This window comes from Eulemur rufifrons, chromosome 9, assembly GCF_041146395.1.
Source record: "Eulemur rufifrons isolate Redbay chromosome 9, OSU_ERuf_1, whole genome shotgun sequence".
Lineage (NCBI taxonomy): Eukaryota > Metazoa > Chordata > Mammalia > Primates > Lemuridae > Eulemur > Eulemur rufifrons.
Window position 1 is genome coordinate 43,746,844 of NC_090991.1, and position 22,756 is coordinate 43,769,599.

The following is a 22,756-nucleotide window of genomic DNA, read 5'->3' on the forward strand; positions in this document are numbered from 1 at the left end:
CGCCCCGGAAGTGCGTCTCTGCTTTCCGGCTGTGGCCTCCGCAGCCATCCCCCGCCCATCATGGGTGATGCGGGATGTAATGCTTTCTCTGCTAGTTTATTCTTCGTCTCGCGCCACTCCCCCCACCCCCCCCAATAGCCTATCTTTTTCCTCTTAAGCACCGATAAAAGTTACCCCTATCTACTTTTCATTACCGTGCGATAGCCACTGTTGAGCTTTACCTTTCTTAGTTTCTTGGCAATCCAGATAAACTATAAAAATAATTCGGTGTTTGCCGAGTCACCATTTAAATACACTTTTTTCAAAATAAAGTGTCAGGAAAATAAAGTTTGGTTCCTATTTTAAAGGATAGTTTTAGTACTTTACGGTGGTTTGACGACCCAGGCCTTCATAACCAGGCAGTGTTGCTGCCAGCAGGCCTAATTCCAGAGCAGTTGTCTTGAAGCTTAACCTCTCGGTGCGGTGGGGCTGTGGCGCTGTGTAACGGGGTTAGGGGTAGTTGCCCTGCATGCTGCAGTGGCTGCGAAAGGGCAGGCCCAGTCAGCAGCACTTACATCACCTGGGAACGCATTAAAAACGAACTGCTGAGGGCACCCTCCCCCCCACAACGTTTTCAACAGGCCCTCCTGGTGATAGAGAACCACTTAATGTATAGGCCCCAATTTCTTCTACCAGAGGACCCTTCTACCGGTTCATCAAAACATGCAGTAAGTTCAGTGCTCAAAACAGAGACCCACGATCACCTTTACAATCTCCATCTAAACAAGAAGAGACCTTAGGAAAATTGTTCAGGTAGTGAAGTGGCACGGCCAAAGACTGAAGAAGAAAACGGTTGATTCCAAAGCCCATGATTGCCTGTACTAGCTTCCCTTTAAAGTGGGTATAGGAAACTTGAAAGATAATAGCCTAACAGAAACGAAGCAGCACTAGATTGCCAGGAAGGAACAGTTTATGAGAAAAGGTGAGTTAAAAAAGGAGTTTTTGGTCATGGCTAAGGTGCTGTAGGACAGGCACAGGAAGTAATTTCTTGTGTATGTATAATGGTTAAAAAAAAAAAAAAAATTCAAGCTAGAAAGTGCCACAGTATTGCTGGAAAGCAATAATAATTGCAAAGCTGGGTACTATTACCAAGTGTTTTTCCACATTCAAGAATTCCCACCAGGGGAAAAGGCCTATTACGCAAATAAATAAAAGAGAGAATGGGGAGAAAATTCACATTTATTAAGACAACCACAGGCTGGACACAACACACATGCTAAAAAGTGGACTGTCTTTTAAAACTTCAAAGGTAAATAGGTAAATGTTTTCCACAGCCCCACAATTTCAGTGTTTACAAATTAAAAGGCCCACGTTAAGACATTGAACAGTAAAATATGTAATTAATAAATGCTCCAACCTACCCCAAAAGTTTCTTTTAAGTTAAAAACCATGAATTTGACTTAACCATGCCATTGAAAACCATTCAGGTTACTAGAGGCTGAATTAGATTTCAATGTATTAGTCCTAGAAATACCACTCCTCATCCCAGCCCCCACCCCCAACAAATCCTAATTTTACATTTTAGACATAAGGCATTAACTAATATTAAAGCCTGTTTAATAATCAGAAGTTAAATAAAATCTCCTGAAGACCTCTTCTGGCAAAAACACACATACCAGACTTTCTGGGAAGACATTCAGACCTATTTCTATTACTGAAATAAAAGATTAGGAAGTTAGGTTGGTGAGCCAAAGTTAAATCTAAAGCTATCCCCTGGATCTAGCAATAAACCAATGTTGAACCTCCTAACATGAAGACTTTTATTTGCTGTGCTTTTGGTTATATTGCCTCCTGATTTACCATTAATTTTAATGAGGTTTTTTTTTCCTTGTGTTAGTCTGTACGAGTAGACCTCAGTTTGGAGATCTCTAAAATTCCCTGAATTATTGGAAAGACATTCATGACTTCCAGTGTGACTAACAAGCCCCAGGGAGCCTGTGAAGACTAGGATCTGCGAGTAACCTGCACTAAGGATATTGTGCAAATTCAGTCCATTAAAGAGACTCAAACTTGGCTATTGGGCCATCTTGAAGGTCTAAATTAGTGTTTTGGCTTTAACATTTCAGTAATTCACAATATAGTCAAGAGCATGAATATAAATCTCTTGAAAAAGTTGTTCTCACATTATACAACTGATTTTGTATCTATTTTACTAGTTCTCATTTAACCATACTAAGAAATAAGGAAAATAGTCTATTAAAGTGACTCTCCTGATGTTGGGAGCTGACAGAACTTTTATGCAATTTAGCCTGTAATTAAAATTCACCTAAATCAATCCATTTGCATTCTAGCAATATGAATGGGTTATTGTAAAGGGCCTGCTGATTCTCCCCTCTCCCAACCTCCCAAATTAAATGGAAAGGAACAGTCATTTAGGTTTTATGATTAAAAAACAAAGACCATCTAAGCAGTTTTACATGGCATTATATATGTAAAATAAAGTACAATTTCCACTTAATTCAGTCTTCAAATATTTTTTATTGGAAGGCCATGCATTGCCTTCATTTATTGTATTTCAAATCACTGTACAGTTACTTTTGTGAAAACACTGCCTGCATTTTCTAGTACAAAAAAAACCTAAAAATTGTTTCAGGAATGTAGAGAAATATCCAACTTAAATAGCGAAAAAGTGCACCATAATTACTGCTGCACTGCAGTCATTTCTGCATTTTCCATGTTTCTTAAATAACTATCTTGTCTGATAACACACAATATAAAGAGCAATTATGAAAAACAGACATTTACATATACTTCTAAAGTCTTATTGAGAATATCCGGTTGGCATTGGATAACCAATCATAGGTGCGGCTGCAGTAGCAGGATATGCATATGCCTGTTGGTTCATACCATTGTGCATATTGGGAACATTACTTCCATACTGCTGAGTGCTATCATAACCATTCTGGTAAGTCCCTGTTGGATTACCAGTCCTAAAACTGGTCTGTATACCAGCAGACACAAAATTACTCCCAAAGCTCCCATTGGTGTAATTTGCAGTACTGTAAACACCATTCTGAGTTTTTGCCCCAAAATCTCTCTTAAGCAGGCTAGAATAACCTCGGTCATAATTTTCCCTGTCTCTAAAGGTATTAAATCCACCCCTTTTGCCCGCAGAGTATCTGTCCCGACGGTCATCCTTCATGCCTCCTCTACCCCTGGAACGACCTGTCAAAAAAATAATTGCAAATTAGAATTCATGATGTCTGTGGCACAAATCATTGCATATATGCTAACACAGAAAGAATTCAATAGAACTAAGTATGAAATGTTTATACAATTTCTCAGCTTAAGTTTTACACTGAAGTTTTTACTCACCCTCCAATAATCCCACTTAAATGGATTTGTAGACAATGATGTGACTCAAAATGACCAAAATTTCTTATCAAAAGTTAGTCTTACCTGAACCTCTGTCTTCGACCAACTGAAGCAACTTGGGATTAATTGCTTGATTGGCTTCACGAAGCACAGAGATAAGGTCGCTTACTTGCTTTATGTTATTAGGTGTAAAGAAAGTGTATGCTGTGCCTGTTTTGGTACTGCGAGCAGTTCTTCCAATTCGATGAATATAATCCTCTGAGGAGTTAGGGTAGTCATAATTGATGACAAATTTCACATCTTCCACATCTGTAAGGTGTTGCAGTGTGGCAAAATAGCAATGTACGGAGTTTTGCACACCACAACAGCCAGACCAAAAATAAAAAGTTAGACAATTGTATCCCCAAGAAGGTACGGGCTGCAAAAAATACAGTTAAAATGGTTATCCATTCCTTGTAGGAATACCATTGGGTTGAAAAGAGGGGAAAAAAAAAAAAAAAAAGCACATGTCATCTGTGTAAGTCTTCACCCGCCCAGTGATAAAGCCTGTTAAAAGGAATGTGTATTCCCTAGCACATTTCCCGTACCAGCAAGTCCCCTTACAGATCATCAAGTGACATCTGAATGCTTCTGCGCAGTAGGGCCACTTAAAGTTTCACAGCAAACTCTTCATGTGCTCATTTTGAGGACCCTTAAAAATATACAAGGTCCTTTGCATTACACATTCGTCAGAAGTTCAAAATTCTGGCCACACTGCTTGTCTTGCCAAGACCTTACAACCGCAGCTGCAAGAAAAACATACCTGTCCCCCAAAAGTTGTTTTTATGCACTGTGTCTCGTCTAGGCAAGCGCTTCCAAGAAGCCAGGATTCACTTGAGAATGTGTCTCTCTCTGGCAGGTCTCGACATGACGACTACTGTGTAGGTGAGGGAGGAACTTTCAAAGCACTGCTTTCTTTTCCCACTGACTAAGTGTGAGAAGTTGCTCCTGCTCTAGATCTCATGTGCCAGTACTCACCAATTTGTAAAAGGCTTAGCACCTTTTAAAGCTGCTCTCTCCATTTCAAACTTGAACAAAAATTTCATTGAACATTGTAGTTTGGAAATATTTCTTCGACATTTCAGCAAACTCACTGAAACTCAAAGACCCACAGATCACAGTCAACAGTTTGAAACAATGCTGTACCATGGCAGTCATGCAAAGCATGGGACAGAAGAAATACCACGGCAGTGAACTGTGAGGGTAACTTCCATTTTTTTCCCCCGGAGAGAACAGTTTACGGGGCAGAGGTGGTATGTTCTGCCTTTTGAAGATTACTGGCACACTTTCAGCTTTTCACCTCTCTAATCGACTGGATGCAGCCAGCCGATCACTAGTCCTCCATCCCCCTCGAGTCCTCCGATTGTCATGCCTAGGCCTTGCCACAAAGACTGCACCTTTATATGAAAAAAACTTAGAAAAAAATGCAGAGGTTAAAGAAAGCAATAAACTTTCTTTAAAAAATTATATGGAGATCTTCTGGGAAACCAAGCCATGAATGCGAGTTTGTACTAACCTAGCCCTCGGGAGGCCACATCTGTAGCAATCAGAATAGGAGCTTTTCCATGTTTGAATTCTGCAAAGGAAGGCATATTTATGATCAATTATCTGAACAAGAGTTCTAGGTTAAGGAAAAAAAACTCATTTGGAGTATTTACCATTTAGAACCCAGTCACGTTCCTGTTGACTCTTGTCACCATGGATACCCATGGCAGGCCACCTAAATTAAAGAAAAGTTATATTACTTATACAAGTCAGACGATTCCCATTCATAAAACTTAAAATTCATTGCTCCTGCTCTAAGTTTGCCCTTTCCTCAAGTCTCTTCCAATACATCTGCTTCCACAGAGGAAACCTACATACCCATCTCTCCTCATTTTTCTGGTAAGCTCATCACATCTTCTTTTAGTTTCAACAAAAACAATGGTTTTATTTTCCTTCTCACTCATGATCTCTTCCATTAGACGAATAAGTCTGGAGACAAAGGAAAATTCGTGAATCTTAAAAGTAATAAATGGTTACGGTCGCAAATTTATGGTCAGTGAAACATCAAGTCAAATTCACAGGGCTAAAACTCAAAGAAGAAACACCTGCAAGACCAGTTATCAAGCAATTCTATCCTTAGTCCTTGAGTAAACCAGGGGACACATGAATTTCTTTTCCCATAGGAAAAGCTATCGATGAGGACCAGCCAATTATCTGGCAGATTCAAGAAATTTTCAGGACTGGCAGGCTAATTTTAAACAAACAGAGCAAGCCAACTGAAATCACGAAAATGCACAAAATAGTTACTCCTCAACTTGTACAGCAAAGCTGTTTAAGAGTTAATAAAACTTACTTTTCATCTTTTTCTACATCATGACATACATCCACAATCTGAAGAATGTTGTGGTTTGCACTTAGTTCTAGTGCACCGATGTTTATATGAATGTAGTCTTTCAGGAAATCTTCAGCAAGCTGTCTTACTTCTTTTGGCCAAGTTGCACTCCACATTAGGGTTTGCCTATCAGGCTAACAGATTTTGAAAAAGAAAATTAGCATTGTACTCTAAAAGTGAATTTAGAACTCAGTTTGAAAAGATAACACATTTAAGGACACTTACTCTTATCTGATCCACAATCTTCCTTATTTGGGGCTCGAAGCCCATATCAAGCATTCTATCTGCTTCATCAAGGACAAGGTAGGTAGTTCTTCTCAGATTGGTTTTCCCACACTCTAAAAAGTCAATCAGTCTTCCAGGTGTTGCAATACAGATTTCTACACCTGCAATTAAACACAGAAGCATAAACACAACATCTACAATTTTTAGCACCACCAGTGACAGACAAAACCTTTTTTATTAAATACCTCTTTCCAAATCACGTATTTGTGGTCCCTTGGGAGCACCACCATAGATGCAAGTTGATTTCAAACGACATGCTCTACAGTATTCAGCAGCTACTTGCTGCACTTGTTGGGCCAGTTCCCGAGTTGGTGCCAGCACCAAGCACTAAGGAAAGAACAGATTTTTTAGCATAGTTCTGGATACTACTTTTAAATTACTAATTTATTAGTTATACTGGCAGATCCTTTCTTTAATTGTGTTTGTTGTCTGATAGTCAAAGTAGCTCCCCAGCTACAACTGCATGAAAATACTAATCTCTCTATATAAACCACAAAATTCCACCTTTTCCCACATAGTCTACACATCTCTATATTACATTTCTGGCAAAAAATTTAAGACATATACTTACAATAGGCCCATCGCCTCTCTCTAGGAATGGCTGATGATTGATGTGGACAATGGCAGGCAGCAAATACTATTTTGGGTGAGAACAACAGAAATTATATTAATACTCTGGTTTCTTTTCATTCCCATTCCATTTTCTGCTGCATGTATCAGATTAACTCAAGAGTTCTCCCAAACTTACAGATAATGTTTTCCCAGATCCAGTTTGTGCTACTCCAACCATATCCAATCCACTTAGAGCAACCGGCCATCCCTGAGCTTGAATAGCAGTGGGTTCAGTAAAGTTCTGTCTTGCAATCACATCCATAACATTTGCTGTAATTAGCGACAGCAGGTTAGTAAGAATTAGTAATGCCAAGACAAAGGAAGGAACAAAAATGCTGGGGCAGACTCAAAACTAGCATTTACCAGGGAAGTTTGCTTCATAAAAATTCAGAACTGGCTTTGGGCAATTGTGACCTCTAACTGTAATTTCCTTGCTTCTTCTGTATGTCTCCACCTCTTGCTGCAAAACAAATTATAATAATCTTAAGTCTCATGACAACCATTTCTAACTAAACATGCTGCTGGTACAGCCCTAAGTTTAACAAGTGCCCTACATTTTTATCTGGAAGCACACATGAAAACCCTTTATAGCACATGAACCACCTATTCTATTATACTCAACTGTTTTAAGTAGAAAATTCAAAGCCACCTGTTTCCAAAAGTGAGTACCACCTCTTCCCCAACTATAAAGTGTAACCATCAAAATCAAGTCATTTGCAAAATACTTGTCAAATTTTGATTTACTACAAGCCATTGAGTTATAGCTTAATGAAGCCACATGAAATTACTCACTGCTGTGCGCCTAGCCAAATCAGGGTGCTCTTGATAAAAATTCTTCTCAAATTTGGGCAGCTCATCAAGATTCCACTTCTTTTTAACTAGTTTCTCCCCAGGGTTTCCAAACTTCTTTCCAGATAAGGGCCCTGCCCTACTTCCTCCAAACCGAGGCGCACCAAACCTGAAATTAAGAAAAAAGATCATCCACATTGCAAATGGCTATATATGGGTTTCTACACAAATTTAACCATCCCTTGGCACACATTAAAAACCACTGAAAGCAGACTTTCAGAGGTATACCTAGCACTGTCCTCAGTGAGTCTTTCTCTCAACCGCCACAATTAACATTGTCTATGTCATTTTTCATAGTCCCCCAGGCACACACTTTTGAGGCCAAATAAACAGCCTAGGTTTTATCAGGTTGGAAACTCGCTGCCCAAACACCAGAACTTTGAATTACAAGGAAAGACAAGCTCGTGGCTACTACAGTCTTTACCACGAGTTTAGGAATTTAAGTATCTGGGATAAGAACGATACAAAGGGAGGAGCTTAACAGCGGTGTTATTTTTATGTCTGTTTCCAAGCAAAGGAGCTTTGGTGTTAAGAATGGCTAACGGGACAGCACAGGCAGCGAGAAAAGAACAAGGGTGTTTTCGGGGACACTTATGCAAGCGAACCGAGTTCGGGGAATCCCGCGGTAGAGCTCCCGATCGACAGCAAAATTATATAACGTGAGGAAAAAGGGAAGGAGGAGCCGGCAACTACCGGGGGAGGAGTCCCGGCCCGGGCGGAGTCGGCCGGGCGGCGTTCCCGCTGGGGCGGCGCTTCCCCCTTTGTCTCGCATTTCTCTCTGCGCCACATTTTCTCGACGCTGCCATTTTGAGCTCCTACGCCGGGCGGGGTAACAAAGGCGCCGCCATGTCCAGGCCGGCATTTTGTACCCAAGGCTCAGCCACATGGCCGATGCCGGTGGCGCCGGCCATCCCCTAGCCCCAACAACATCAATAGCTTTGAAAACGGTCCCCTCGCTTCCACGGAATTGCCGGCAACCCCGAAAAGCACCTCCCGAAAGGTTGTACCTCATGGCGCCTCTTTCCTCCGCCTCGAAGTGTCGCGCTTTCCTGCCCCCACAAAATGCTCTTCTGAATTCCCACAACAGCTACTAGATCGCGGAGGCCCCGAGGGTCCCCACCCCCAAACAAAAAACGAGCTTGAAGACAGTTAACTGGCAAATCTCGTACAACCGCTTTTACGTGGATATCAAAATGGCGCAAACCTCCGTTTGAGAAGGCCCAAAGATAAGTTGAACTGACCAACCGCACGACCCCCGCCCGCCGCCTCCCTCACTGGCCTCCCATCCCCCACCCGCCGGGCCTGACAGGTCACTTCCCATACTCACCCTCGATCCCGGCCGCGGTCTCGGTCACTCGAATAACCCGACATGGCGTCAATGATTGCGGTTGGCGGGGAACGAAGTGGAGAGAATCGGGTGCGACGAGTCGCTAGAAGTGGCCTCGGCGACGGCGAAGCCTTGCGGGGGCGGCAGCGGAGGAAGGAGGGCGATGACAAGAGCCGGAGCTGCACGACCAGAGACCGGTGGAAATGAATGAGGTGCCGGCCGCGATTCGGCAGCCGGTTTTATAGTCTGGACCGCCTCCTGCGCCGCAAAGAATGCTGGGAGCCGCTCTATGACCTAATCGCCCCGCCCCCTGCGCGGAGGCCGCAACGCCCGTTGCCGTTCCGGAATCCGGCAGGGTCTCGCCCCTCCCCCCCAGCTCTCTCAGAGTCGCCCGTTTTTCACTCCTTTCATGTCTGGACCCGCCCACCACTGGAATGCCTGCTCCCGCACTGCCTCCACTTCCCCTTTTTCCCGTCTTTCCACAGCTCAAGCAAGCCACTCCGCCCTTTGCGAGGTCCAGCAAGACGATAAAACAGCCAGCACAGGCCAACCCACTCTCCCCACTTGGCGATGTTTACGTCCCTACAGAGCGCTCACGCCCATTACCAAATGAGACGGGGAGGCGGAGCCTCGTGTTGTCACGTGACTGCCCCCCCCCCGCCAACCCGGGAGCGGGGGAAGCGGACCGCACTACTTAAGTTGGCGTCGGCGGAGGAATACATAACGAAATAGCTCACCGGAAGTGCAGTTTTAATGCCCCCGGGAGACTGGCCAAGCCTGGACGGGCCTACCCACCGACTTGAGAATCCTTCAGCGGGTTTTTGCCCGCGCAGAGTGGTGTCTAGAGCCCGCAAACCGCCGCCCAGGCGCGTGCTGTGAGAAGGAAGTGCTCCTTTGATGACCAATCAGCGGGGAGAAGCCGTTTTAACGCCCCGCCCTCTCTCTCCCCACTGTCCTCACACTATCGTTCGTAGTCTCTCTTCCCAGCGCCGGGAGTGAGCCGTGCGGCCCTTCCCGGACGCCGTCGCCCCCGCATCTGCCTGGGAGTCCGGTGGCGACCTGTTTCCACGACATGGCCGGCTCAGAAGCAGGTGAGTCTCAAGCTGGACCCCTGGTGTGTGTGGACTGAAGCCGTCCAACTCCCCGAAGTCCTCGGCCCGGCCTGAATTGGGTCTGGGCTGCTGACGGGGTTCGTGACTGTCGGACACCCAGTCGCAGTCGCGGGGGCTCTGGATAGGGTTTCGGTTTCTCTCCTTCACTTCGAGGCTGTGGAGTTGCGATATGGGGTGGAAGAGAGGGGTGCTGTGTCGAGACCAGTAGGACACCCACATCCTGGTTGCATAAAGAGCAGTCAGAAGGGTCTTACCCGGACTTGTATTTCTCTGGGATACTGGCCACTGTGCAGGTGCTCTCTGCTCTTGCGTTAAGAGGACTGAGGTCGTACCTACATTTGTATTGGTGTTTTGAGGGCTAGCACCGTGGAGATTACCCTGTCATAGGAGACTAGTGGTGCTTTTTTCTCTTCACTGCCCTCTAGAGTTACCGGCTTTGTCTAGCACCGGTTTTGAAAAGCGAATTGATTTGGTTGTCTAGGTCGCTTTCATCCTTTTCTCCAGGACAGTGTACAAACCAGTTGTCATAGTTTGGTCAGCTGTGACAAATGGGCATGGGAAGAAGGGGATAATGTGCATTGAAAACACACAACCGTTTGTTTCCAGAACATATTGGAGATATCTGTAAAACTGAATAAAAGTGCTTTCCTTTTAATCGCCAGTCATTTCGGGGAATACGTGTTTCAAGCTTTCTAAATTACCTTTGGTCAAGAAACTCTTAGTTTGCTAATCCCAGAAATATCTGGGGGAAGGGAGACTGTGGTACACAGGAAACTTAGTGTTGGTAATGTGCTAATTCTGAGCTTGGGAATATTTTTATGTATTTGCCATGTTTTCTTTCATATACATCAAATATAAAAAAAAAAAAGCCTAACAAATGCGTTCATGTTGATTTTGTCATGATTTCAGTTCTTAACAACCTAAGTTAAATACCACTTACTTGGCACCAGAGAAATCCTGATTTGCACAAGCTAATTGTATAAAAACATGACCAGTACCATTGGGAATTTGAAGCAACACCCATTAATTAGTTTGTAGTAACCTTTGATTATCATTAACCAACCGTCTTGTTTATGACATAATATTCCTGTTTGCTTGCAATTGTGTTTTAACTAAAAACACCTGTGAAAAGCTTATAAAAACGACTGGCAAATAATTTAAGATTTTAGTTCTGGGCCAGTCATAAGCAAATAAAAAAACAAAATTTCAGATTGCAACAGTAAACATTGGGTTTGCATTTTAGTTTTTAACTACATTGAAATGATAGCACTCTAGAAATCATCCCGAGAAATTAAGATACATCTTTTCAAAAATCATGCCTAGGAGTATCTTTGAAATTCTGTAACAAATTCCTTATCTTCTTAGAGTTCAGTGTCTGTTTTTGTGAGGGTTGTGGTTCTTTTTTTTTTTAAATGTACGTATGACTTTTTCTAGTGCTATTTAAGACTAATCTTTTCTTCTTGTTTCCCAACAGAGTGGATAACCATTGCTAATAACCTTCTTTTTAAATGTCACATACACCTGAGGATACACAAACTTGAAGACTGTGATGCTAATGTTTTTATTGCTCTTTATCAATCCATTTTGGGAGAAAAGGTACCAGGTGAGGGTACTAAAAGTGATAGTAATTACGTCTATGTCATAGGCCAGAAGTTTCTAGTGCCTTTACTGAAATTCTTTGGTATTTATAAAATTTTATATTTTCTCTTTGTCTACTTCTTTTTTCTATGTTAATGTTGCATTCATTACCTTAATAAATACTTTATGGAATCTACTCATAGCCTTGAGTGAATCAGTTTGATGGTTTAAACATGCCTAGTGACTTGTGAAAGTCACACACTTTCTGTAGATGTACCTTCAAAGGTTCTAAAATTGAGTGGAACTTGGAAATTTGTTGGATCCTGTTACTTAACCAGTGTTAGGGATAAGGATTGTTGTTTTTATTTTATGAACCTAGTTTAATAAGAAGACAGTTAATAAATCACATATCCTATCATCTTGTAAGTTGTGACTTGCTCATTTCTGTCAGAGGTGCGACATCATTTTGCCGTATCCATGATTAAATATGTCAGAGTCCTTATCCATAGATTCCTCTACGGCCTCTGTTTGTTTGTGTAGTTTATAATCATAACTACTATAAGATTTGTATAGTTTCTCTTCTTGTCCTATTGTTCGCATGTAGTCAGTGGCCTCATCACTTCCTGGAATAATGGGATGACCTCTAGCTTGTATCTTTGGTGCTAGTCTCAACCTTCTCTGGGGTTCATCTTCCTCAAAACTAGAGGACAGACTCCAAACTTGATATTAAGATCTGTCTGCACTCTGGTCTGTTTAAAGGTCTGTACTGACCTTTAAACTTTTATGCCAATAATTCCCAATAGGCCATTTTAATGGCATATACAAGAACCCTCTTTGAACACCTGCTGTGATTTTTTTTTTTTCCTTTCTCATGGTTAAGGGTTAAAAGTCTCATGTCTTGCCTCCCTTATTAGACTATTAACAATCTCCTAAAATTTAGAGACCACTTTATCTTCCTTTATATGGTGCTTTTTGTGGAACATGCTTGTATATATGTTGGGTATAACAAATATTCAACCATATTCAGCCAATCAGTGTTCAATATTGAAAAACAAGTACAGTAAATAACCAGTAAAGATTCTGTTGTGTAGAATTCAGGCTTTATTAACTTTATGTGTACGTTATAGCCTGTTGTGTTTGGGCAGAGCTTACTTTTGTAGCAGTCGAGCTTACTAAGAAGCCTGGTCAGAGAGAGATGAAAACTTGGACTCTCATAGATGCAAAATTATGTGACATTTTCCCCCACAGACCTCATAGCTATTTCCAAGAGTCAAGAGGATGATGCACACAACGTACAAGCAGTAATTGATTCTCTGGCCTTGGATTACCTGCAGGTCAGCTTGTCTCACATAACAGGTCAGTATATACTTAACCATCACATAATTATACATTTTAGTAAAATAACTTGTTAGAACTTTAGACATTGTTTAATTAACCAAATGAATGAGCTGATGTAATACACCAAACTATAAGACTGAGCCAAGGCAATCAACTGATATAATTAAGGACCATGCATGAGAGCTTTTCCAGGAGAGTTGAACATTAAGTTTGTGATGGGCCAGGCGTGGTGGCTCCCGCCTGTAATCCTAGCACTCTGGGAGGCCAAAGCGGGAAGATCTCTTGAGCCCAGGAGTTCCAGACCAGCCTGAGCAAGAGTGAGACCCCGTCTCTAATAAAAATAGAAAAAAAATTAGCCAGTCGTGGTGTTGCATGCCTGTAGTCCCAGCAACTTGGGAGGCTGAGGCAGAAGGATTGCTTGAGCCCAGGAGTTTGAAGTTGCTGTGAGCTAGGCTGATGCCACAGCACTGCAGCCCAGACAACAGAGTGAGACTCTGTCTTGGAAAAAAAAAAAGTTTGTGATGGATCTGGGTCTGAAATGTAAGTGTTCTAGCTGGTAATTTGAAGTATGTTTTTTAGTTTTGTTATTTTAAAGCATACTGATTGCTGCTTGTTTGTAATAGCTGAAAATTTGAAACATTTAAATGTCCATTAATTGAGACTGGTTAAATAAATTTTGATGGCCCCACACAGTGAACTACTCTACAGCTGTAAAAAATGATTGAGGATGCTCTTCATGCACAGTGTTCCATATTAGGGGAATAATCTCCAATATAGTGTGAGAAAAATGTGGTGCAGTTATAATGAACATGTAGAGGGTGCTACTCCATACAAAAGTAGGGAGAATATTTATGTAGTTGATTGCAATTGGAAGGACTGTGGAAGCGTATATGAGAAACTTGTAATACTGATTGCCTTCAACAAGGAGAACCTCAGGGCTCCTGGACAAGGGGACAAGGATTTTCACTGTAAACTTTTTGTACTTTCTGAATTTTGAACCATATTCTCTATTTAAAAAAATTAAATTTCCAAAATAACAAAGTATTATGGTTTATTCTAAAAGCAAACATACCAAATATATTTATAAATCTTGATATTTGTAGATAGTGAGAAATGAGGATTATTCCAGTGAATTATTTCAAGCTAATTAATGAACAGAGGGAATCTTGGGGACTTGAAATTATAGTCACAAAAAGAAGGACTTTTACTGTTGACTTATTCTTTGACAGTAGTTAAAGGAGATAAATGCTAATCATGATAGGTCCTGATTTACATCTCTTAATTTGGTATTGACAAATTTTTGCAAAGAGAAAATAACTCTGTCTTAAGTTTTTGGATACAGTTCTAGGTGAATAAATGAGTAAATCAGTTTGGAGATAATTCATTTTGAGAGAGAATTCCACAGTTTCCCAGTTGTTTTGCAATTTTGAATTGCTTTATCACATGAGTAGGGCCATTTCTGGTATTTATGCTTCTTAAACATACCGTAGCAAGGTTATAAACATAAATAGGTTTGTAGAACTTTTTAATGCAAAGCTGCCCCTGACAAATTATATCCACCCTATGAAAAATTGCAGAACTGCTTACCTCCTTCAGTAGACTGCGAAGCAGCTTTTTATTCCTTGTGTTCTGTTTAAAGGAGTTTCTCCTACACTATGAAGCACTGCATTCTGGCCAGCAGTCTTAGTTGCTAGGTTAGCAAAGTATATTCCCCATCCTGGAAACTCAGAAGTCCTGAGTATACCCTTGGGGTATACTTACGTATTTTAAACCAGAAAAACACAGAGCTCGAAAACAAGGTTTCTGGTTAGTTTGTTTTAAACGATGTTTTTACATCGTCTATCTTTACTATTAACAGTAGTAGTGTAAAACATCAAGTTTCTGGTTTAGGTTTGTGTTGCATCATGGCTAAAGTTATAAATGGCTAGGTTCTCCCAAATATCCAATTTCTACTCTGTCCCATACTGGTTTGAACTCATGAGAATGCCAGATGCGATCTCCCCAAGGACAACCAGAGTGTCACAGAAGTTCCATCCGTACCTGATATTGATTGGAGTCCGTTTTACGTGACATTAAATACGTCAAGTTGTCATGCTCTTGTCAACTTGTTTCTATTCAACATTTCAACTTAACATTTATATTAAAAAGCTATTAACATTATGGGCCAGGTACTGGACTAAGGATTGTTTAATTTACAAGTATAAAGTGGGTGGGAAATGAGGCTGGAGAGGTTGAGGATGGGGTGAGATTAAAAAGGGGTTTATATATGCAGGGCTTAAATTTTAGAAAGGGAGCCATGGAGGGAGTTTTAATCAGAAAAATGATATGATCTACACAAACTGAATAGAAGTTAACAAATATTGGGGGAAAACCCAGGAATTTATAAAGGTATCCCAGCATGTTTTTGTTTTGATAACTCTTGTTTTGCCCTCTGAACAAACTACCACCTAAAGTGGGATCCCGTAATCTGAAAGAGTTCTTTCCTACCATGTTTTTTTACAAGCCTGGTAAAGTTCTACTTAGCTGCTTTATATTTTGGTATAAATCTTACTAGAGGATGTTTTCTTAAGTCCACTCATTTTGCTTCTTGAAGAAATGAAGGAATATGCCAGAAATAACTAAACACCATATTCAAAGACACCTTCTTTATTTCTTCAGACGTAATCAGGCAGCAGGAAATTGGTGTTTTTAATATTTATAATACCATTGTTTCTCCTGTGTTCTTAAATAGCATTTTCACAGTGTTATATCCATTTCAAGATTTTGCAGCTTTCAGATTTCTTGGTTAAATTTTTTAATAGCTTTATATTCTATGTTCAGGAGAAAATATAGTGAAAGGAGATAAAGAATCTATTAAGAATCTCCTAGAAATATTTGATGGGTTGCTGGAGTATCTTACAGAACACATCAGTGAAACATCTCATGAGAAAAGTAAGTAAAAGAATGAAAATTTGGTTTGATCTACATCGTGTTATGTCCCTTTTGCATATTTTTCTTTGTAGGAAGCAGAATCACTGATACAGTATACCTGATAAATGTAAATTTCCAATTCTTACTGTTCGAAGTGGTTGGAATCTCTTTCCTAGACTGTCATCATGTCCTTTGTTAATGTGGATGTTACTTACAATTTACTTTAAAACTAATTTATAATGGAAAGGTAAATTTCTGTCCAAATTGTTTATAGTCCTATGATTGCATAAAATTCCTTACTCCAGGCCGGGCGTGGTGGCTCACGCCTGTAATCCTAGCACTCTGGGAGGCCGAGGTGGGTGGATCGTTTGAGCTCAGGAGTTCGAGACCAGCCTGAGCAAGAGCGAGACCCCATCTCTACTAAAAATAGAAAGAAATTATATGGACAGCTAAAAATATATATAGAAAAAATTAGCCGGGCATGGTGGTGCATGCCTGTAGTCCCAGCTACTCGGGAGGCTGAGACAGGAGGATTGCTTGAGCCCAGGAGTTTGAGGTTGCTGTGAGCTAGGCTGACGCCACGGCACTCACTCTAGCCTGGGCAACAGAGTGAGACTCTGTCTCAAAAAAAAAAAAAAAATTCCTTACTCCAAAATTTTCTGTCAGAACTGCCATTTATATTATAAATTTGAATGTTACTGAGGCATTAGCAGGAAGAATTGGTGCATTTCTGTCTTCAAACTACTCTTTTTTTAAAGATAATTTAACTTATACTTTATTATTTTTTTGCAAACTGGGAACACAGACCCAGGTTGCCCCGAACGTATGCTCCCAACCTACTCTTACGTGTTGTAACAACCTGAATATTTTTATTTTACTCTTTGAGTAACCCCGTTCCTCAAATTGTAACAATTTACTGTATGAAATTTTGATTTTATGTTTTTAATGAAAATTATGAAGATCAATATTGCCATATTCAAAATATCATGGATGAAATAACATAGGACCTGTTCTTACCCTGCAAAGTTATCCAAAACATACCTGTTCTTATCTTGCAAAGTTATCCAAAACATTTTCAACAGCAACAGTAATTAACATAAATCCTTATACAAATTAAGACAAAAAATTAGAAGAGGCTTATCCTTCTTAATTCTTACATTGTTGATGATGAGACCTATGCTGTGATTATAACATTTGAAATTAATCTTAAAATCTTTAGAGTTTCCTGCTTTAAATCATTGCTGCAAAAAAATAATTAAAAGCTGGAAGGGAAAACTGAAAGGTGTGCCACACTGCAAATTTATTTTTTTAATTTCAAAATGCTCTGGGATAACTCAAAGCCACAAGTCAGGTTTATTGCTCTCCGAGAAACCTTTACTCAAGTCAGTGAGACAGCCATAAATACATACAATAAAAACAAAAGGGTAAGAATTAGGAGAAAGTATTGACATGTGGAACTCACCTAATTCAAGGCTACCAGTAGGTATTTGATGCTCTGTGCCTTTTTAGTCTACCTAAGAGGTAGAAAACTAGCTCTAAGTAAAGAGATTGAGATTAATTTGAGCTGTTATAAAGACAGCAGCAGCTTTTACGATTTAGTGCTTGATTGCAGGGAGGGGAGGAGTGGTAGTGCCTGGCTGATGATAGGGCAGTGGGGGTGGAGAGAAGAGGACGAAACTGAGAGATACTTTTATGTGAGTCTAGTGGTAGTGAAGGGCTGAGGGGTAGTCCCGGGGAAGGAAGGTCAGTAGTGTGTGGCCGTGCTAAGGGGGAGTTGCTCAGATAGGCCTGCCTATATGGCAATATCATAGTTGGACAATGTTTTCTAAGATCTGAGTCTCACCTATGCAGGTCCAAAATATACTTACTTGGCAGTATTACCTAGAGCCAATCAGATTCTTCAAAATGCCAATTAACAGTAATGGAAAATAAATCTTTACTATCACTGGTCATGTCAGCTGTGCAGGGCAGGTTTTACCTGGGACCTGAGCTAACATGATCATTTACCACTGAGGGAGGAGGGATTCAAAGGCAGACCATGCTAAGTTTTGCCTCTCACTGTATGACTGAAGCTCTCTAAGCCTGTTTTCTTGTCTAAAATTCTTTCATGGTTGTTGTGAAGGTTAAGTAGATATGTGTAAATAGTTTAGCACATGTCCTAGCTCAGAGTAAATGTACCATGAAAGTTAATTGTTATTAAAATGTTGCTTGGTAAATATGGAAATAAAAAAAAAAAAACAAAGGTGCATGTTTGAACTGTGAATCTCTACAGAAGTACATGGGAATATCCAGAGGAATAAATCTAAATCATAGGAGGTTTTACCCGTGTATCTCCTGAAATTACTGCCCTAGTGAGTTACTGCTGCTGCTGACAATTTGTATTCCTCAAGTATATTGGGGTGGAAAAGAGGTTGATGGTCTTAGGAAAATTTTTATCTAAGCCATGATATGGTCTGACTGTTAGCCTAAAGCATATTGTCTTGGAGCATGAAGTAGGGCCACTTAGCTTTAAAAAAATGAAACATTTTTTCAAATGTTTCATTTAAATGTGGATACAACTGTAGACGCTGCTTTTTAAACTTTTTTTTATATTTTTGAGACAGGATCTTGTTCTGTCACCCAGGCTGGAATGCAGTGGCCTCATCCTAGCTCCCTCAAACTCCTGGTTTCAAGCAGTCCTCCCACCTCAGTTTCCCAAGTAGCTGGGACTACAGGCAGGCACCACCATGCCTGGCTAATTTTTCTCTTTTTATTTTTTTTCTTTATTTTTTCACGCAATTATGTACATTGAAATTTTTCATATTTTGTAGAGATGGGGGTCTCTATCTTGCTCAGGCTGGTCTTGAACTCTTGGCATCAAGCAATCCTCCTGTCTTGACCTTTCAAAGTGCTAGGATTACATGCATGAGCCACTGCTTTTGGCTCAACCCTGCTTTAAAATCAACATTCGTGTGTCTTTGTTACTCAAGTAATACATGCTTATTATAGGTGATGATTGGGTTCTTTCTAATTTCACTTTCATGAGAGCCCAGTTTACCAGAAAAGGTTGGGGTGCTCATTGTGTTTACTTCTTCCTGCCTATTATATAGAGGAGTAGTATTAACTTGGGGGTTTTTTGGTATTGTTTTTATCTGTTCTGAACAGGTGAAACTGAACAGTATTTTACAGAATCCCATCGAGGAGAACCTGTGGAAGAGCCAGAAAGTACTAAAGAATCTAAATCATCATGGAAAAGAGTTTCTTTTGGGAGGTATCACTCAATCTCCATGAATTTAATCATTAATTTTTTCCTTGGGGCCATGGTGTTTTATTAGGAAAATAGAATAATAACTTCAAAAACAAAATGATTCTTTCTAATTTAATGAAAAATCTATTTTTTTATTGTTTTCTGCAAACACTTTTTTTTTTTTTATTGTTTTCTGTATATGAGTTATATGCAACTTGAAAAATAGTTCTTGAGGCCAGGCACAGTGGCTCGCTCAAGCCTATAATCCTGCCACTCTAGGAGGCCAAGGCGGGAGGATTGCTTGAGTTCAGGAGTTCAAGACCAGCCTGAGAAGGACCAGACCCCATCTGTATCAAAAACAGAAAAATTAGCCAGGCATCATGGCGAGTACCTGTAGTCCCAGTTGCTCTGGAGGCTAAGGCAAGAGGATCGCTTGAGCCCAGGAGTTTGAGGTTGCAGTGAGCTACGATGATGCCACTGCACTGTTTAAAAAAAAAAAAAAAAAAAAAAGTTCCAGTGGCTCCCAAGGTGAGGAGATGTGTGGGTTACATATGCTTCACGAGGCCCTGGGTTCAAAACTAGCATGACTTAAAATATATTTCATATGGCAGTTAATGTGTAAAGAACTTTAAGTTACATATAATACCTAATTATCAGTAACTACCAAGTCATCAAAGTATTTAATAATTCATCTTCCTTGCAGAAAACTTGGCAAAGTAGAGAGAAATTTTGTTTTTTCTTTTTTGGATTTATTTTCATCTTTTCTGTTTAATTTTGTTTCCTGCATTTTTACATTTAATTACTATCAAGTCTTTTCAAGTTGTTAAACTCTCTAAAATAATTTTTAATCACTATAAAACATACCATTCATATAGTTTGAATGTATAATTCAATTATAATTTACTTAACCATTCCTCTAAAATGGAAGAAATGGAAGGTTTTTTTTTTAATATTACATAAAAAAACTGATACTTTGTTTATTGTTTTTCTCCTTCTCCAGCTCTCCCCCCCCCATCCCCCATCATATCTTTAGGCTAGATTCAAAATAAAAGAGTATGAATGTTTTAAGCGGGTTTGGTTTGGTTTTTCCCCTGTTTTTTTCCTTAGAGTCTCACTCTGTTGCCAGGGCTAGAGTGCCGTGGTATCAGCCTAGCTCACAGCAACCTCAAACTTCTGGGCTCAAGGGATCCTCCTGCCTCAGCCTCCCAAGTAGCTGGGACTATAGGCATGTGCCACCACATTGCCTAATTTTTTGTATTTTTAGTAGAGATGGGGTCTTGTTCAGGGCTCAGGCTGGTCACAAACTCCTGAGCTCAAGAGATGCCCCTGCCTGGGCCTCCCAGGGTGGTATAATTATAGGTGTGAGCCACCGTCCCTGGCCAAGGCTATTAATAAAAATCGCCAAAGTGTTTTTCCACAAGAACCCATGACTTTATGCATTCATCAGCAGCGTAAAAGTGCTGGGTTACTGCACCCCCATGAACCAATATCATTGACTAATACCAGAGTTTTAAAATTTCTGCTTCTTTTGTAGACAAAATGTTGTCATTACAGGTTTGATTGTACTTCTTGCTAACTAAAGGTTGAACATGATGCTATGACTTTCTTTTAAATAACTGATTCTCAGTTTTTTTGTGGAGATTGTCATGGTTGGAGGTAATGCTGCCTTTTCTGGTTGATAGTACATTGTGAAAAACGTGTCTCAAAGGAGACCATTGTAAGATGGATTTCTTTCATCATAAGATTTTTTAAAAATAACAAAATAAGTGCAATAGTGAAATAATTCAAGGATATTTAATGCAGAATTAATGCCCTACCCTGACTCCCATCCACTCCCACAGCCTTAGAGTCACCAGTGGTTGCTATTCTATACATTTTAATCCTTAATTATATACCATTTATATATCGGTCAAAACAAACCAGATAAAAAAGCAGCAAGACATTATAAGCAGCAAAAGGAAGAGTCTTTCCCTGTTTATTCCATAGCAGTGAGCAGTCTGAACACCTGCAGGCCAGCTGCTTGAAGCAGCTTGTAGGTCCTCAGAGGAGGGGCCCTCTGTGGTGAGGCTGGGCCCAGAGTGAAAGACGGAACTCTTTCAGGTGCTCCTTGTCGTCTGAGGCTTTAGGCCCATCTTGGGATGGAGATGAAGCAGAATCCACTGGTGAAATTATAAGACTTGGAGATACGGCGCATACCTTTTCTCTAAGAAGTAATGGTGAGTAGTTAAACTTTAAATATTAGTAGTTGTTATTCAACATACAACTATAAAAATGTAAATAGTTAATACATAGGAATGTTTAAAATTGTGAAAAACAGCCCTAATTAAATATTAGAATTGAAATTCCAGAATACCACTGTTACTCACTAAATATGAACAGTTACCTGAAATCACAGTCAAGTGGGAGTCACAGGCACATGGGCAGATAAGTCCAAGGCAAATAAGTGGATATAAGGTTGTCATGTAATTTGTGGTACCTGATTGCCTGGGAAGGGAATTCTAGATATAGCTTTACAGTCTAGTCACACTTTCAGACTATTCCTTAATCGTAGTTTCCTGAACTAGTTTGACTCACTTTTTTCCATCATTTCAACCGGTTTGTATACCCAGTGGTGACTTCTCCCAGGCTCAGGCCACATTTCTGACAGCCTACTGCTTGTACACAGTAGACCGGAATTTCTTTCAGGCCCCAGTTTTGAGCCTCCAACCTTGCCTTCTTCCCACCATCCTACTCTAGCACTCCCACCTTGGTTGCCATGCTCTTCCTTGGCATCATATTATTTCCACTGCTAGGATGATCTTCCTTCCTTTCTATTCCTGGCAAACTCACCCTTCAGCGCACAGCCTCGCCCGCCTGTCTTAAGCTCTAAGGCTCTGTGTTCCTGTAGTGTGGCTTTCTTTCTGTAACACTATTTACACATGGCATGGTGACTTATACTTTGTCAGTTATGTAAATTGAGTTTCAGGGACAGTAGCCATGTCTTGCTCATTTAGCAAATATTTATTCAGTGCCTTTCCTGTGCTGTGCAGTGGTGATACTGTGATTAAAAAAAACAAATCCATGCCTTTGTGAGCTTATATTCTACTTGTGGGGGCAGCTGGTAAATAAGATAAATAAAATATTAGGTTATTCAGTATGAAAGTCTGCTTTCCTTAAGTTGATATCGCTGACATATTGACACCTCTTGTATTATGTTTATTGTAAAGGTACGTCCTCATCTTTCAAATGTGGGTTGGCTTGTGATTGTCATTTTTTTAAAGCAATTTTTGTGAAACCATGGGTAAGTCAAAAATTCATATTATTTTTGAATATGAATTCCATCGGGGAACCAATGCAGTGCAGACAGCTCAAAATATCAGTGACTGTTTGGGAATGATGTGGCTAAAGAACACACAGTATGTTGATGGTTTGAAAAGTTCCGTTCTGGTGATTTTAATCTTGAAAATGAGCCATGTGAGCAACCTGAGGCCAAGGATGGATAGTGATGAGCTGAAAGCTGTTGTGGAAGCGAATCTATCTCAACCTACATGTGAATTAGCGACAAGGTTTGACATTACTATTCCAACAAAATTGGACCCTTTGAAACAAATGGGCAAAGTAAAGAAGCTGGATAGACGGGTTCTGCATGAATTAAATGAGTGTCAGAGGAGAAATCTTCTTGAAGCTTGCCTTTATTTGCTGTCACGACATAATAATGAACCATTTTTATACCGTATTGTTATGTGAGATGACAAATGGATTCTTTTTGA

At 40.3% G+C, this 22,756-nt stretch overlaps 2 protein-coding genes across 3 annotated transcripts in view; one reads left to right on the forward strand and one right to left on the reverse strand.

The window, feature by feature from the left end:
* Positions 1 to 2,734: 2,734 nt before the first annotated feature.
* DDX5 (DEAD-box helicase 5) lies at positions 2,735 to 9,076 on the reverse strand. Of its 2 annotated transcripts, none has more exons than XM_069482781.1 (13): positions 8,844 to 9,076; positions 7,460 to 7,625; positions 7,031 to 7,127; positions 6,804 to 6,937; positions 6,627 to 6,692; positions 6,241 to 6,382; positions 5,996 to 6,156; positions 5,732 to 5,904; positions 5,257 to 5,367; positions 5,052 to 5,113; positions 4,910 to 4,969; positions 3,439 to 3,663; positions 2,735 to 3,204 (listed from the first exon to the last, which is right to left on the reverse strand). In XM_069482781.1, the coding sequence occupies exons 1-13, from the start codon at positions 8,885 to 8,887 to the stop codon at positions 2,801 to 2,803; spliced, it is 1,845 nt and encodes a 614-aa protein (XP_069338882.1). In that variant the 5' UTR covers positions 8,888 to 9,076; the 3' UTR covers positions 2,735 to 2,800. The 2 variants fall into 2 exon arrangements, with proteins under 2 accessions (XP_069338882.1, XP_069338883.1); XM_069482782.1 differs by lacking the exon at positions 8,844 to 9,076 and adding an exon at positions 8,524 to 8,546.
* A 762-nt stretch (positions 9,077 to 9,838) lies between these two features.
* The window catches only part of CEP95 (centrosomal protein 95), a 28,925-nt gene continuing 16,007 nt past the window's right edge, over positions 9,839 to 22,756 (forward strand). Inside the window, exons 1-6 of the mRNA XM_069481622.1 lie at positions 9,839 to 9,934; positions 11,430 to 11,558; positions 12,782 to 12,889; positions 15,692 to 15,802; positions 18,926 to 19,031; positions 21,108 to 21,223. Of these exons, the coding sequence (XP_069337723.1) occupies positions 9,916 to 9,934; positions 11,430 to 11,558; positions 12,782 to 12,889; positions 15,692 to 15,802; positions 18,926 to 19,031; positions 21,108 to 21,223 (589 nt within the window). The 5' untranslated portion in view covers positions 9,839 to 9,915. The remainder of the gene's footprint in view (positions 9,935 to 11,429; positions 11,559 to 12,781; positions 12,890 to 15,691; positions 15,803 to 18,925; positions 19,032 to 21,107; positions 21,224 to 22,756) is intronic.

What these genes read in the sequence shown, in the direction of transcription:
- DDX5 (XM_069482781.1), bottom strand. Translation starts at nt 8,887, where the DNA reads ATGTCGGGTTATTCGAGTGACCGAGACCGCGGCCGGGATCGAGG. An exon ending in TTATGAAGCAAACTTCCCTG is followed by an intron (nt 6,938 to 7,030) that starts GTAAATGCTAGT and finishes CGCTAATTACAG; the next exon opens with CAAATGTTATGGATGTGATT. An exon ending in GATCTGGGAAAACATTATCT is followed by an intron (nt 6,693 to 6,803) that starts GTAAGTTTGGGA and finishes CACCCAAAATAG; the next exon opens with TATTTGCTGCCTGCCATTGT.